This window comes from Panthera uncia, unplaced genomic scaffold, assembly GCF_023721935.1.
Source record: "Panthera uncia isolate 11264 unplaced genomic scaffold, Puncia_PCG_1.0 HiC_scaffold_1850, whole genome shotgun sequence".
NCBI lineage: Eukaryota > Metazoa > Chordata > Mammalia > Carnivora > Felidae > Panthera > Panthera uncia.
Window position 1 is genome coordinate 8052 of NW_026058526.1, and position 13894 is coordinate 21945.

General features: G+C 58.6%; 2 protein-coding genes across 2 annotated transcripts; one reads left to right on the forward strand and one right to left on the reverse strand.

The window, feature by feature from the left end:
* Positions 1 to 695: 695 nt before the first annotated feature.
* LOC125917439 (mediator of RNA polymerase II transcription subunit 15-like) lies at positions 696 to 5964 on the forward strand (the record flags this gene model as incomplete). Its single annotated transcript, XM_049623639.1, has 9 exons — positions 696 to 1060; positions 1158 to 1285; positions 1504 to 1638; positions 1731 to 1794; positions 2672 to 2738; positions 3260 to 3420; positions 3519 to 3685; positions 4145 to 4243; positions 4929 to 5964. Coding segments are annotated over 9 exons (1323 nt in total), but the record flags the coding sequence as incomplete, so codon positions are not given.
* A 715-nt stretch (positions 5965 to 6679) lies between these two features.
* Positions 6680 to 12511, reverse strand: LOC125917438 (coiled-coil domain-containing protein 74B-like). The gene is made up of 7 exons (XM_049623638.1): positions 12180 to 12511; positions 10927 to 10968; positions 8582 to 8744; positions 7577 to 7754; positions 7420 to 7502; positions 7267 to 7338; positions 6680 to 7113 (listed from the first exon to the last, which is right to left on the reverse strand). Exons 1-7 carry the CDS (start codon positions 12427 to 12429, stop codon positions 6975 to 6977), a joined length of 927 nt encoding a protein of 308 aa, XP_049479595.1. The 5' UTR covers positions 12430 to 12511; the 3' UTR covers positions 6680 to 6974.
* Between the last annotated feature and the right edge of the window lie 1383 nt (positions 12512 to 13894).

Sequence of the window (13894 nt, forward strand, 5' to 3'; positions counted from 1 at the left end):
CTAGCAACCCCCAGAGTGATCCCCATCCAGTCCCCCTAGCACTGTGGCAGAGGAGTGTGTGGGAGGGAGGCGTGGAGCTGTGGCCCCAGATGTCACCAGTGTCTGGAGTGCCCTGGGAGAAGTGCCAGATTTCATCTGCAGAACTGGATGGTCCAAGAGTTAGGGTTGGGGGTTGTGGGCTGGGCTACAGGAAGCAGGCTCTGAAGGGATGCTCAGGGGCTTGACTAGGGTGTGGAAGAAGCCACCACCTCCAATCCTTGGAAGCTCTGAAACTGGCAGGGCCTTTGGATTGGTCCTGGGCGAGGCAGCTCTCTGTGGGACTCACTCAAACGTCAGACCGAGGATCCTCAGGCCACCTGTGCTGGCAAGGGCTGACACAGGGGCCACTTTGCTCCCATTAAACCTGAGACACAGCCTCCCACTGTGGCCTGATGGCTGAGGGGGTTCATGGAAGCATGTAGGAAGACAGTCCCATTTGTCACAGAGCACATTCCTCACAGGCACACAGATGAGAGAATCACAGGCTGGGGAGGCCAGGCAGCACCATCCAAGGCCATAAGCTTCTCTGGCTCCCACACCTGTGAGGTAGAGACATAGGAATGTCCTGTCCCAGCTTAGAAGCCTGTAGACTTTATGGTCTCCCTGCCAAGGAGCAAAGGCTACCCAGCATGGCCTTTCGGCCAGCACTTCAGTGATCATGGACTTGTGTCCATCCTTGGGGTGGGGAGCTGTACCTATGTTTGTATTCACAGGGTAGGGCATCTGAAGGAAGGTGTGCGGGTGAAGCTGAGAGGGAGAGGGGGCTTGTTTGTGCAGATGGAATCTGTGGGCCTGGGGTGGGGGGAGGGAGCAAGGGTGCAGCAGGAGTGAGAGTGTGTGGCAGGCAAGAGCAGGCTGAGCCCCCTCCACCCCTCCACTTCCAGGTCAGCCAGAACAGCCTCACCATGCTGTCCTCACCATCGCCGGGCCAGCAGGTGCAGACCCCGCAGTCGATGCCCCCTCCCCCCCAGCCGTCCCCGCAGCCTGGCCAGCCCAGCTCGCAGCCCAACTCCAACGTCAGGTAGGCCTGGCCGGGGTGGCCCTCCCTGCCTGGCTCCCAGGGCGGGCCCCACCTCGTGCCCCAGCTCACAGATGCATCTGCTTTTGCTTTGCTGCAGCTCCGGCCCTGCCCCTTCCCCCAGTAGCTTCCTGCCCAGCCCCTCACCGCAGCCCTCCCAGAGTCCAGTGACGGCACGCACCCCGCAGAACTTCAGTGTTCCCTCCCCGGGACCTTTAAACACCCCTGGTAAGTCAGGCCTGGGGTGGGTGTGTGATCCAGGGACCAGAGCCCATCATGTAACCCATACACAGCCCTGTGGGTTGAGGTGCTGAGATTCACCCCCTTACCCTCTGGAGGCCTCAGCTTGTAATGGGGTGGGTGAGCCCTAGATCCCCCACCTTGAGGGTTTGCAGAGAGCCCGGGCTTGTGGGCTGAAGCCGCATTCACCACATTGTGTTCTGCAGTGAATCCCAGCTCGGTCATGAGCCCAGCTGGCTCCAGCCAGGCTGAGGAGCAGCAGTACCTGGACAAGCTGAAGCAGCTCTCCAAGTACATCGAGCCCCTACGCCGTATGATCAACAAGATCGATAAAAATGAAGGTGCGGCTGGGCCAGGGCAGGAGTGCAGTGGAGGGGGCGGGTGGGATGCAAGTACCCCTGGCACGTGTCTTAGTAGCCCCTCTCTGTCCCAGACAGAAAAAAGGATCTGAGTAAGATGAAGAGCCTTCTGGACATTCTGACAGATCCCTCTAAGCGGTGAGTTTTGCCCCTGGTCCTGGGGGTAGGACAGTGGTGTGCCCATGTCTGGCAGCTTGGTTAGCCCAGCCTTGGACGGGCATTTGGTGGTGAGACGGAGTTTAAAGAAGGGGCCTCGGGCCTCCACAGGTGACTCCAAGCCCTTGGCCCCTTGCCTGTGCCAGTATCCAGCCCCTGCCCTGCCCCTGACTTCCCAGTGGCGTTGGGCAAATGACTGCATCTCATTTACTCCGTTGCAAAAGGAGTGACTATGGCTCACCCGGGTTGGCTGTGAAAATGAAACAAGACATCGCCTTGAGAAGCACTTGTAAGGCATTGGAGCCCTGGTTCACAACATGGCACACGTGCCCTGCCCCTACCTGCCAGCTGTGCTGCTCTGAACGCCAGAGACGGGCCAGCTCTGCAGAACTGTGCACATGGACTGGCCTTTGGGTTCTGTCCCTATTTCTGCATCAGTTTGGCTATGCTCCCTTCTAGAAGATCTTCTCTGTTCTATTTACTGTGCAAAATGCTAGAAACTGCAGAACTAGATGTATTGGAGCTGGGCAGCACTCAGGCCTCTAGGCTCGATCCCTCTTTGGGACTCTAGGGCCTGGGGCAGGGACCTGGCCTCTGTCTCTCCCCCTGACCCATCACCTTTATGCCCTCTTCTGATGAGCAGGACCGGACAGCTCCTGGACGTGGGACTATCTTGCCTTATACTCTGGGTCTAGGAATAGTTCAATGACTGGGGCTCCTGTGGAGGATTCTGGTGGCCAAGGCTGGTTCCATGCACACCAGGACAAGCTAGGCAGGGAGCGGTTGGGATGAGTGCTCAAGAGCCGCTGACACCTCATCCTTGAGCACCCAGAATCAGTCACATCCCCTCTCCCCATAGGTGCCCCCTGAAAACACTCCAGAAGTGTGAGATTGCCCTGGAGAAGCTCAAGAATGACATGGCAGTGGTGAGTGGGGCACCATGGCCTGGTGGTGTCCAAAGGGCCACAGGCATCTGTGGGGAGAATTCAGAACCACAAGCTGAGAGAAGCCTTCACAGTCAGGAGTGGGCAGAGGGGCCATGCTGCTCAGCCTGGGGACCTTGCCCAGGAGTCTTTTGCCAGGTCAGGTCTGCTGTGCGGAAGGAGAGTATATGTGGGAACATGGGAGAAGTCACCCTGTGGCTGTGGTCCTGGGGTGCTTTCTGCAGCCCCCAGGTGCATGGGCTTTCTTGTATGCCCATCTCCACCATCAGGCCTCCACCCAGCCCTGCCCAGCCCCAGTCCAAGCCCTGGGGGAAGGGAACTCTGGGGAAGGTCAAGGCTGCAGAAGGCAGGAGAATGTATCCAGGATCAGCCGTATTTGTCTCCAGGGGGCAGAGGTTGTGGGGAAGCCACAGCAGTCTGGCTGTGAAGGATAAGGACTTCAGGGTCTGGAAAGCCTCCCCAAGAGTGGGCTGCTAACGTCCCCACTCCCCATCCTGTCACAGCCCACGCCCCCACCACCCCCGGTGCCGCCAACCAAGCAGCAGTACCTGTGCCAGCCACTCCTGGATGCCGTCCTGGCCAATATCCGCTCACCTGTCTTCAACCATTCCCTGTACCGTACATTCGTGCCAGCCATGACGGCCATCCACGGCCCACCCATTACGTACGTACAGTCCAGGGTTCAGCCTCGCAGTGGGTGGCGGGCCGTGGGCCACGGGCCACAGCCTAGTGTGGTGTGGTGACCATGGTGGTCTCTTCCAGGGCCCCGGTGGTATGCACTCGGAAGCGTAGGTTTGAAGACGATGAACGGCAGAGCATTCCTAACGTGCTCCAGGGGGAGGTGGCCAGATTAGACCCTAAGTTCTTGGTGAACTTGGACCCATCTCACTGCAGTAACAACGGCACCGTCCACCTGATATGCAAGTTGGGTGCGTACAGGGGAGGGCGGGGCTGGTGCTATGGGAGAGTGAGTCCCGAACTACAGCCCAAGGCCCTGGAGCAGGCCCAGCACAGGCCCGCATGATCCATGTGGACAGGCACTTGGCCTCCCACAAACAGGCATGCTCACACCACACCCTGAAGCCCACCATCCCTGTGTCCTCCTGGATCCTCACACATACCTGGCCCAGGAGGTGCTCTGAGGGCAGAGCCCTGAGCCCACAGACTCTTACCTCTCACCGGCCTGCCGGGGAAGCCCCTCCCTCCCAACCAGATATGGCTGTGCTTGCCTGAGGCCTTAGGGAGATGTGGAAGTGGGAATCAGAGTGACCTCCAGACTGCAGCAAGCCTCACCAGAACCTTTTGGGATATGAAGAGCCCTGTTTAGAGCAGGGCTATGAGGCAGGGCAGCCTGGGCCAGGTCACAGGCATAGACACATGTGTTGCAGATGACAAGGATCTCCCGAGCGTGCCGCCGCTGGAGCTCAGTGTGCCTGCCGACTACCCCGCCCAGAGCCCACTGTGGATTGACAGGCAGTGGCAGTACGGTGAGCCAAGAGGACAGCCTTGGGGAGGCCTCACGGCTGCCGTCTAGGGACCCTGGTAGGGGGCATCAGCTCAGGGCAACCGAGATTTGCTCTGTGCCCCGCAGCTGAGGCCCCTCCTCCTCTTTCTCTGCTGCCCCTTTGTGGGCAGGAGTGGGTTGCCCAGAAGTCACTTGGGAAGAAAGGGGTCCATCCTGTGTCTGCAGGGCGGTCACCTATAGTGAGAGAGAGGCGAGCAGGTCCAACCGCCTTTGTGGGCCTCTGCAAGGCTGTTACGGGAGTACAGAAGGAGCTTGGGCTTACGGAGACCCACCTGGGTGACATGGCTTCAAACCAGAGGCCCGGAGAGACCCCTGTTGATGGTGGCCAGTCCCCCTGCAGTGCAGAGCTGGTGCATAGGGCTGGGATCCCAAGGCTGTCCCTGAGAGAAAGCCCTGGGCTCCAGACCTGTTCACATTCCAGTTCTCCACTGACGCATGGGCCTGGGAGGGGACCGTGTTGGCCACCTCACTGTGTGCGGGAGATGGCATCCTGGTCATGTTGACTGGCTTCGATGCCCTAGACGCCAGCCCTGTGTCTGTGGGGTGGCCTTTCATAAAGAGTTGCTTGTGCAGCCCAGGGTCAGGCCCAGCGCTGGCTGTCCCGGCGGAGGTCACAGCGGCACTCATGGCCCATTGCTCTGTTGCAGACGCCAACCCCTTCCTGCAGTCAGTGCACCGGTGCATGACCTCGAGGCTGCTGCAGCTCCCGGACAAGCACTCGGTCACAGCCCTGCTCAACACCTGGGCGCAGAGCATCCACCAGGCCTGCCTCTCCGCCGCCTAGCCACCCACCCACTGGGGACCACGGGGATAGCCGGCAGCCTTGTCGGGGCCACAGCGGACATGCACCTCACGTTGGATATTTCTAGGTGTTGGCTCCCTTAGAGAACCTGGGCTTAGATTAGCTTTCCTGCTTTTATCTTCTGCCTTGGGGACCTGCCAAACATTTTCCCATACTTATACGTGACTGGGGCAGGTGGCTGTGGAGCTGGCTGCTTCGTGGTGGGGTTGGGACTCCCCCACCCCCACTCCCCCCCGGGAGTCGGACATGCCTCAGCCCTGTGTGCTCCTCCTTGGGCTGCTGTCCCCTTGGCTTCTCCAGGGCCCATGTCCTTCCTCAGCAGCCTGGGGGAGAACTCCAGGTCTCGTTAGAGCCTCTTGTGTGTGTGCCAGAAAGCTTTTTGTTTCTGTAGGGGAACATGGAGAGCATAGGAAACCCTGAAAACACACACAGAATTCTCTGGTCACAGTTTTGGGTTCAGACCCTTCCACCATTGCCGTGGGGGGCACGCCACTGGGAAGCTCCTGGATCCAAGGGCCGCTGGCTGCGTCTCAGAAGGAAAGTCGGCCAGCAGGCAGTTGTGAATCCCCTGCCATCACCTGGGACTCATACCTCATGGCATTCTCCCTTTAAGCCATGGGGGTCTGCTCAGCACTGTGGGGGTGCCTAGGGAGCAGGGACACCTGAGTGGATCCTGTACCTGGCACCGTGCCCACTCACTGGGCACTTGGGCCTGTTCTTGGGTCAGGGCAGCATCCTCAGGACCTGGCGTCATCAGAGCTGCTCCAGAGAGTGAAAGCTCCCTGACAGGGCATCAGCCCTCTGGCAATGAGAGGTTTCCCCTTTTGTATGTGCACTACCGTGTCATCTGTGGTTCTTATAATAAATTTATTATTCCTGTGTTTGTCATGAGTTTGTCACTGTGTCCCCTCCCACAAGTCTGGGACCACTATCCAGTGAGGTATGCTTTCAGGGCTGAGCCAGATTCCTCACCTTGGAGACGGCCGTGGATGCCCAGACCTTAGTTCACCCTTTTTTGACAGTATCAGTGCCTCATCCTGGTTTACCCCGAGGTTTCTGGCAAAGCTCCTGCTGCCCAAAGAAGAGGCAGAGATCAGCACTGAGGAAATGGCCAGTGGGGCCAGTAGCCCTGTCCTGCCAGGGGAGGGTCGACACTAAACTGACCACACCCATGAGACCTAGGAAGCTTCGGTTCTGGTGAGTAAGGGGGTGGTGAGGCTCTTGGGTGGGAATCTCAGGGTGGGGCCCCAGCGCCCTGGAGAGGACCATTCTCCCATGGCCGTGGCCCTCCACAGCAGAAGGCAGGCTCGGTAGGATGGCTCGTTAGCTGGGGTTGTCAGTGTGGAGGCTGGACGGCGCTGTGGCAGGGGGGACGGGACTTGCCCTTGTGCCTGGAAGGCAGTCCCAGCCCAGCCAAGGGCCAGGAAACCCCCTGCACTCAAAGAAGGGTGCATGCTGTGCCTGCCCGTGGCGCAGGGCACCCACCAGGCCCTGGACAAGTCCTGGTGACTGCCCCAGTGGGCCCCTCCCACCGCAGGGAGCAGAGCTGGGGGCACAGGGCAGGGCAGCCATGTCAGAGAGCGGTGAGGGATGAGGTTCACAAGTGGAGAAACGAGCTTTATTTCCAGTCTTCAACAGGTAGGGTAATACTTATTTAATGTGTTTTTGTGTAAATGCAGAATAGCAAAATACTGAGCAAGAAAATAGTGTCTCGGTTCTGAGAGCAACCAAGTACTTTATCTGCCATGAACTTTGCTTATCTGGAATTTCGCGCGGCCTAAACGTGTTCGAATTCTTTTGAAGTGCTATCTAGAGAGGGTTAGCGTCTCCAGCTGTAGGGCACTGGCCTGGCCCTGACCTGGCATGCAGACGCCGACACGTGCCGCCCGCCTCAAAGGACAGAGCGGTGCAGCCGCCGGCGCTGCACCACCTGCAGCCTTTTCTGCCGCTCAGCAAAGTTACTCTTCAAGGTCTGCTTCAGCGCGGGCAGGATGGGGCGCTCTGCCACGGGCATAGGGCTCAGAATCAGGCTGGTAGGGCAGAGGGAGGTCACTACAGGTGCCCCCGGGAGCAGGAGCGGAGACTTGGCTGGCAGCAGGGCCCCAGGCAAGGCACTGAGCTGTCCCTGCCCCTTATGTACTGGGCTCAGGCCACCCCACCCTCCCCCTGCCGGTGGGACTCACCATTTCTTGGGGATGCCCTTGGTGGGGACCTTGGGGAGCTGCATGGCTCCCTGGTGAAGGGCCTCCTGGTCCCTGGTGAAAGAGGAGTCGGTAGTGAGCCCCAAAAGAGCAGACCTCACCGGGATGCGGTGGGGGCCACGCCGAATCACTCACTTGGGAGAGCTGGGGCCGGCCTCCTCAGATGCAGCCTTGGGCCTCCTCCGGTTCCCTTCCAGGAGGGCCTTGAGGCGCTGCAGCTGGAAGGCAGGGAGAAGAGGGGCAGTGGGCGGGGTCTGCGGAGGCACTGGGGTCCCCGCTGCCTGAGCCTCACCTCTTGGGCCTGCAGGAGGTTGGCGTTCCACAGCTGGCGGATGACCACTTCGCACTGCTGAAGCGTGGTGGGCTTGCGCAGGTGCAGGGGCAGATTCATCACGGGGGGCTGCTTGCCCTTGTGCTGGCTGCCTGCCACCCAGGGGGCTGCTGAACTGGACGTCTCCACTTCTTCATCTCTGGAACAGGCACTAACAGCAGCCCAGAGCTAGCCTGCCAGGATTGGTCTAACCACCCACCACCTCTCTTGAGGGCGGCATCCACACCAGTGTGCGGCTGGTGTGGGGAAGAAGGGTGTGTCTACACAGCCTCCTCGGGGTCTGGTTCCCTTCTGCTGACCAGGGTGCTCCAGACGCCAGGTGGCGGGGGTGGGGGGCCACTCTGGTGCCAGCTGTGACCTGGGCGTATCCCTTCCTCTCCCCTCAAGGTGCACTGAGGGTCAGATGTGGTTCAAGCTGTGTGACTGCCCTCAGTCCTGACCCCACACCCGTGGGGCTGGTTGAGAGGGACTCTCAGTAAGGACCGTGCAGAGAAGCAGGACCCCGTCCTGCTGGCTGAACTACCCAGGGGACAACAGGGTCTCTTCGGATGCAAAGTCCAGGTTCACTGCTGCTTTCCAGGAAGTCCCAGAAACAGGTGTCAACCCGGTCTTGCTCTGGCCTGCTGGCTCTGTGCCTTGCGGAGGCCAAGCACATTTCCCAGGGTGAGCCCAGGAACCCAACTTACTGTTGTTCTTTTGCTTGTTGTCTTGGTGAAAAGCAAACTAATGTAAAGGCCAAGTTACTTGGTTCCATTTCTGTGAGAAATTAGTTTCTGGGCTGCTGTTGGCACCCTCGTGTGGGCTCAGGTCAGCACAGGGCATTGCCCGCCAGATGGGCCTGCCTGGAGTGAGTCTGCTTTCACTCTGGAGACTGACCCATTTGGAAGGGCAAGGCAGCTGGCTGCTTCCAGAATGTGAACCTACGAAATGCAACGCTGGGCCCACAGGGTACAGGTGAGCCCTTACTTGGCCTGCCCCTGCACCCCTGGAGCGCTGTCCCGCTTGCTGTTGTGAAACAGGGCAGCAGCTGGGGTCTTCTCTTCCAGGTCCGTCTTCGGAGGAATGTCAGTTTTTGAGTCTTGCTTCTTGGAGAAGCTGGGCCGGGGCCTGGCCTTTCCTTGAGAGTTGGCTGTAGATCAGACCCAGACAGGGCAGTCACTGTGGGTGGGCATCAAGAGCCAGGGCCCACGTCCTCCAGGATTGGCTGTGAGTGCCCAAGGAGCGCCTGCCCTCTGCCTCGGTTTCCTCCTTGTAAAGGAGAGATGGTAACAGAGTCCCCATTGTGGGGGCTGCCAGGTGACCCAAAAAGGGGGTCTGTGGGTGGTGCCTGCTGAACGCTCTAAAACTACTGCTGCTGTAGAAGCTGGCCTCCCCCTACTTGTACTGGGTCAGTCTCCCATGCCTCGGGGAAGTCCAGGGGTCAGGGTGGCCCCGCAGCTGTTCCCTGACTCTGAAGCAGCACCCCATTTGGGGCAAAATGAAACTGTATGAGAGTTCTGGGACCCGGCCTGCACAGACTTCCTTTCCACGGACAAGGCCCACGGCCTGCCTAGGCCCTGCATGGAAGGGGCAAGGGCCACACCCGGGGAGGATGCCTGGCCTCTCAGGGAGGCCGAGTGCAGAGAAGGGGCTATTAGCTCCCCTCACTCTGCAGAGGACACCACAAGCCCAGAACGCTAGGCAGGGCTGTCCCACCTGTATCCACCTGCTTTCAGGTGTTTGTCGTGTTTGACAAGCAGGGCTTCTGCCAGGCTGCCCTTGGAAGACCACTTAGGAAGGCTCAGGGGCTCCTCTCTTTGTATGCAGGCAGGGTGTGCCTGCCACAGGACCTTGTGCCCCACGTTGATCTGACGTTCACTTCCTTTGTAGCCAACCCCGCTTTCGCTTTCGTAGTCTCCCTCTGGCCAATCCATGGTCCTGTCACACCCCGCCTCGGCTCCTTCCTGCTGGTGTCAGCTGACGGCACCTGGCGGCCACCCTCTCTGGCTCCCTTCAGCTACTCCTTAACCCTTAAGTCCACAGAGCTTGGCAAAGGTGCAATCTGGTCAGCACCCCACACTGGCCATCGGGGCCCAGGGCCCCAGTGGGGCACGTGCCCCTCCCCTGACCCTGAGTTCACAGAGGGTGCTGGCATGCCACCTGACAAGGTCGAGTTTGAGACGGACTTGATGGACTGAAAGCTGGAATTGGAAGTGCTGCCTGTGGGAAGTGCACCGGGTTAGTCTGAGATGGTGGCAGCACCACCTTGGTCCCAGCTTTCCCGGACACTTCTGTGCCCCGCTGTTGGGAGGGGCCAGGCCACCCGTACCTTCCTCCTGGCCCTGCAGGCCTGTGTGTTTGTGTTTGTGTTTGTGTTTGTGTTTGTGTTTGTGCAGAGCCCTCCCCCCCGCTCTGGTGAGGCAGAACCAAGGCCAAGGGGAAGGTGATTTCTGGAAGGGCCATCCAGAAAGCAGCGGGCTTGGGCCCGAAGAAGCAGGCCCTGAATGGGAGGATGGCCTCTTCTGATAGCCCACTGGGGACCCCCGACCCTGCAGGACTGGGACCATTAACAGGCCCTGCCACTTGCCCAGGATAGCTCACTGGAACTGCTCTGCTCCGCTCGAGGAGGGCCCACCACCACTGTTCCCATATTCCATGTCCCCTAGGAAGGGAGCCCCGGGACACCCCCAGACTGGGGCATACCAGGCTAACACCTCTCAGACCACCTCTTGATGTCAGACTTGGCCCCAAAGGTATGTGGGGGGAACAGGCCCAACACAGCCTGAGTCTCCCTGGGCTGGGCTGGAGGACAGGCAAAGAGAAAGGGGCTGTCACGATGAGGAAGGGCCTTAGACGAGTGACTGCAGGTCTCTCTGTCTCTACACTTGGTCACAGCAGACATGGCAGGGAGGATCCCCAGAAGGACTGTGCCCACAGCCGTCTGTGCCAGAGGCACAGGGCTGGGGGCTGCCATAGCAGCAACCCAAGTAAAAGAATCCAGCAGAGCCGCAAGGCTGGGGGCCCGGGGGCGGGGTGGTGGTGGCAGGGGTGGGGTCTCGGCAGCCCCACCCCAAGCTGCTCTTCCTGCTTCCTTACTGCAGACTTCAGGCCTTGGGATCCCCGAGAGCCCCACCTGCTGTGCTTGGGTGCACAGTCACCCACACCATGGCGGGGGGTGGGGGGCAGTGGTGTCTGTCCAGGTCCCCCAGGATTCCTCCCCACTGGGATAGTACATGGGCCAGTGCAGCTAGCTGGGTAGACACAAGCACTCTGGAGGGGCTACTCCTGACAGAAGTAATTTCCCATCAGGCACCCAAGGGCCTCAGTCTTACCTTTCTTTGGCTTTTGATTCATTATTAGCTTGTAATGGAGATCTGAAAGCAAGCATGTGCACTGGTCATTTTTGAAACTGCAGCCATTTGGGGAGAAGAGGTTTTGGCTTGCCCTGTGCACTCCCCGCTGAACCCCTGAGAGACCTCACACATGACCTTAGCAGCCAGGACACTGCCCCATGGGCCAAGCCTTTACCCTGGGTGTCTTAGGGCCAGCAATGCCTCTAGCTGTTCCCTGAGCCAGAGCCCTTGGGTGAGAGCCTCGCCAGGAGTCCATTCCTCTGCCCATGACATCTATAGGGCACCCTCTGCTAGGTGGAGCCCCAAGCTCCAGAAGAACAGAGGTGAGTGAGTCAGGATGACCCAGTCCTCCAGGAGCCCCTAGTCATGGATGAGCAAATGTGGTCAGAGCAATGATCAAGTGACACCCAGAACGTGGGCTGGCCACATCCAGCCTGGGCATCAGGGAGGGACAGGGGTGAGACTCAAGACTCCTTATGTCAGGAGGAGGGAGTCCTGACATCATGGTGAGCCCTTGATCTAATAGCACTTCAGGTAAAGGCAACAGGAGAAAGGTGGGGAGAAACTGAGACAGGGCTAAGAATGTGGGGGGAGGAGTTCCAACTAAAGCATAAGGGAGAAGAGAGGACAGCAGTGTCCCACCGTGATAGGCCTTAAGTTCTGCTTCAGGCCTGGCCCATGGCGGTGAGGAGCCACCAGCGGGGCAAAGTTAGGAAGGACCTGCCCTGAGGAGACGCGGGGGCAGGGGGAGGTGTCCAAGGAGGGGCTGGATGGGAATGGCAAGTCGGCTCTCGATCTGTGTTTAGTTTGTGAAAATCACTGAGCTGTACACTCGCACTTTTTACTTCCATAAAAGTTTTTAGAACAGGCGGGCCCGACTTGCCTAGAGAGGAGACTGCGACCCGGCTTACTGTGGGAAACGCTACACAGCCAGACCACCCCACCAGATCACCAGATGGTGGGGCGGCCCCGTCGACCCCGTCCACGAAGACTCAGGTTTGGGGCCCGGGGGTGCGGAGGAGGCAGGGAGTCCGAGACCCACGTAGCAGGACCCGGGGTGGGGCTTGCTGCCCTGTGTCCTCCTTATACCCTGTTTAAGGGTTTCTAAACCTCGTGTTCTAGAGTCCACGAGTGTTTCGGTACTGGAGGCACCCGGGAGCGGCAGGTCTGCCTCTCCCTCGGGCCCCAGCCGCGGAAGACGCCTCACTCGCGGCCGCGGCGCCCGGACTCACCCTTGTTCTCCCGCTTGAGGTGCTCGATCTCCTCGTGGAGCTTGACCAGTGTCTCCGAGTGCTGCTGCTGCAGGAACTGCAGGCTCTTCTCCAGGTCCACGACCCGCTTCTGCGCCTCGATGAGCCCAACCTGCGTGCTGTGCTGCGCGGGCTGGAGGATGGCGGGCGGGCGCAGGCGCGACGTGCCCCGGGAGCCCGGGAGCCCCGAGCTGGGGGGCCGCTGCCCGGCCGCCGCCACCCCCGCGCTCATGTCGCCGCTGCCGCCGCCTCTGCCGCCGCCTCTGCGGTCGCTGCACTCCCACTTGGTGGCTCGACTGCCCCGGCCTGGTGCCGCGTCGCCATGGAAACGGGCGCGAGCGGGCGAGGGGGGCGGGGCGTGCGGCGGGGCGTCGTCTGTGATGCCCGAGAGACCACGCTGCTGCTGGTGGGGGTGGGGCCTGCGTCAAGTTTGCCTGAGCTCGTACACCCTGACTTTGAAAGGCATCCTCTGAATTAAGGTCAGATAATCGTCCGCCTTTACAGTAGGTCTTACTGTCCAATTTTCTATGCTTGTTTATTTTAATAGTTCGCTTCTGGAATAGATGATATGGATTACATATTCAAAAATCCAAAGGTAGAGGACTTTCTGCTTTATGAAATGTGGACAGAATATATGAAACAGCCACCTGGAAACAACGAGAAGAACAAAAAGCAAAGTGGACGAAGGCAGCTCTTGAAAGAAGAGCTGCTTGGGGCGCCTGGGTGGTTCAGTTGGTTAAGTACCCAACTCTTGAGTCTGGCTCAAGTCACAACTGCGAGATGGAGACCCGTGTCAAGCTCTGCGCTCTCGAGAGCAAGGAGCCTGATTGGGTCCCTCTCTCTCCCTGTCTGTCTCTCTCTCTCTCTCTCTCTCTCGCTCTCTCCTCTCTCTCTGCTCCTCCTCCGCTTGCATGCTCTCTTTCTCTCAAAATAAATAAATACAACTATTTTTAAAAAGAAGAGCTGCTTTTTCCCTGAGCTCTCTCTTCTGGTCAGCCAGACCTCAAACAGGAAGCCACAGTCCTATTGGCCGCAGAAGGCAGAGGATGGAGTTTGGGAAGGACACTGCAGCTGGAAACTGAGGGGGCAACACAGTGAAGTTTGGAGCCTCTGCAGGTGAGGAGTTGAAAGCAATAAACTTCAAATATGTGGCTGGCCTGAACTGCCCACAGAATTCCAGGGATTCCAGGGAAAGAGAAAGAGCTGGAAGGCCAAAAGCTGAGAAGAGATTCATTTGCTGCTAGCTCCAGGGGAGACAGAATTTGGAGTCTGACAGAGGAGCTTGGTAAACGCCTCAGTTTTTCTTTTAAACCCCAAAAGGATCACACCTTGGTAATAAAGACTATGTTCTAGAAATAAGAGATTTGCCTTAGAACTAAGGGCAAAATCAGAAAATACCCACCCTCATAAAACTTAAAAGCCCAGCCTCCGCAAGGTTTTGGTGATGTTCCAATAATTCAACCCCCTGGAGAACAAAACTCAACACTCTTCAGAGAATTATAACAGAACCCAGAGTCTCTGTGTCCTGTCATCCATGATGTCTGATATACAATAAAAAATACCGGACATGCCAAGAAACAGACAAATGTGACTGAGTCACGAGAAAAAAAATCCAGATTCAGTCAATGGAAATAGATCTGCAAATAATACTAGATAAGAAAAGTTACAGGAAAGTATTTTATAATGAATATGATTAA

What these genes read in the sequence shown, in the direction of transcription:
- LOC125917438 (XM_049623638.1), bottom strand. Translation starts at nt 12,429, where the DNA reads ATGAGCGCGGGGGTGGCGGCGGCCGGGCAGCGGCCCCCCAGCTCGGGG. An exon ending in GAATCAAAAGCCAAAGAAAG is followed by an intron (nt 8,745 to 10,926) that starts GTAAGACTGAGG and finishes TCTGATCTACAG; the next exon opens with CCAACTCTCAAGGAAAGGCC. An exon ending in GCCGGCCCCAGCTCTCCCAA is followed by an intron (nt 7,339 to 7,419) that starts GTGAGTGATTCG and finishes CTCTTTCACCAG; the next exon opens with GGACCAGGAGGCCCTTCACC.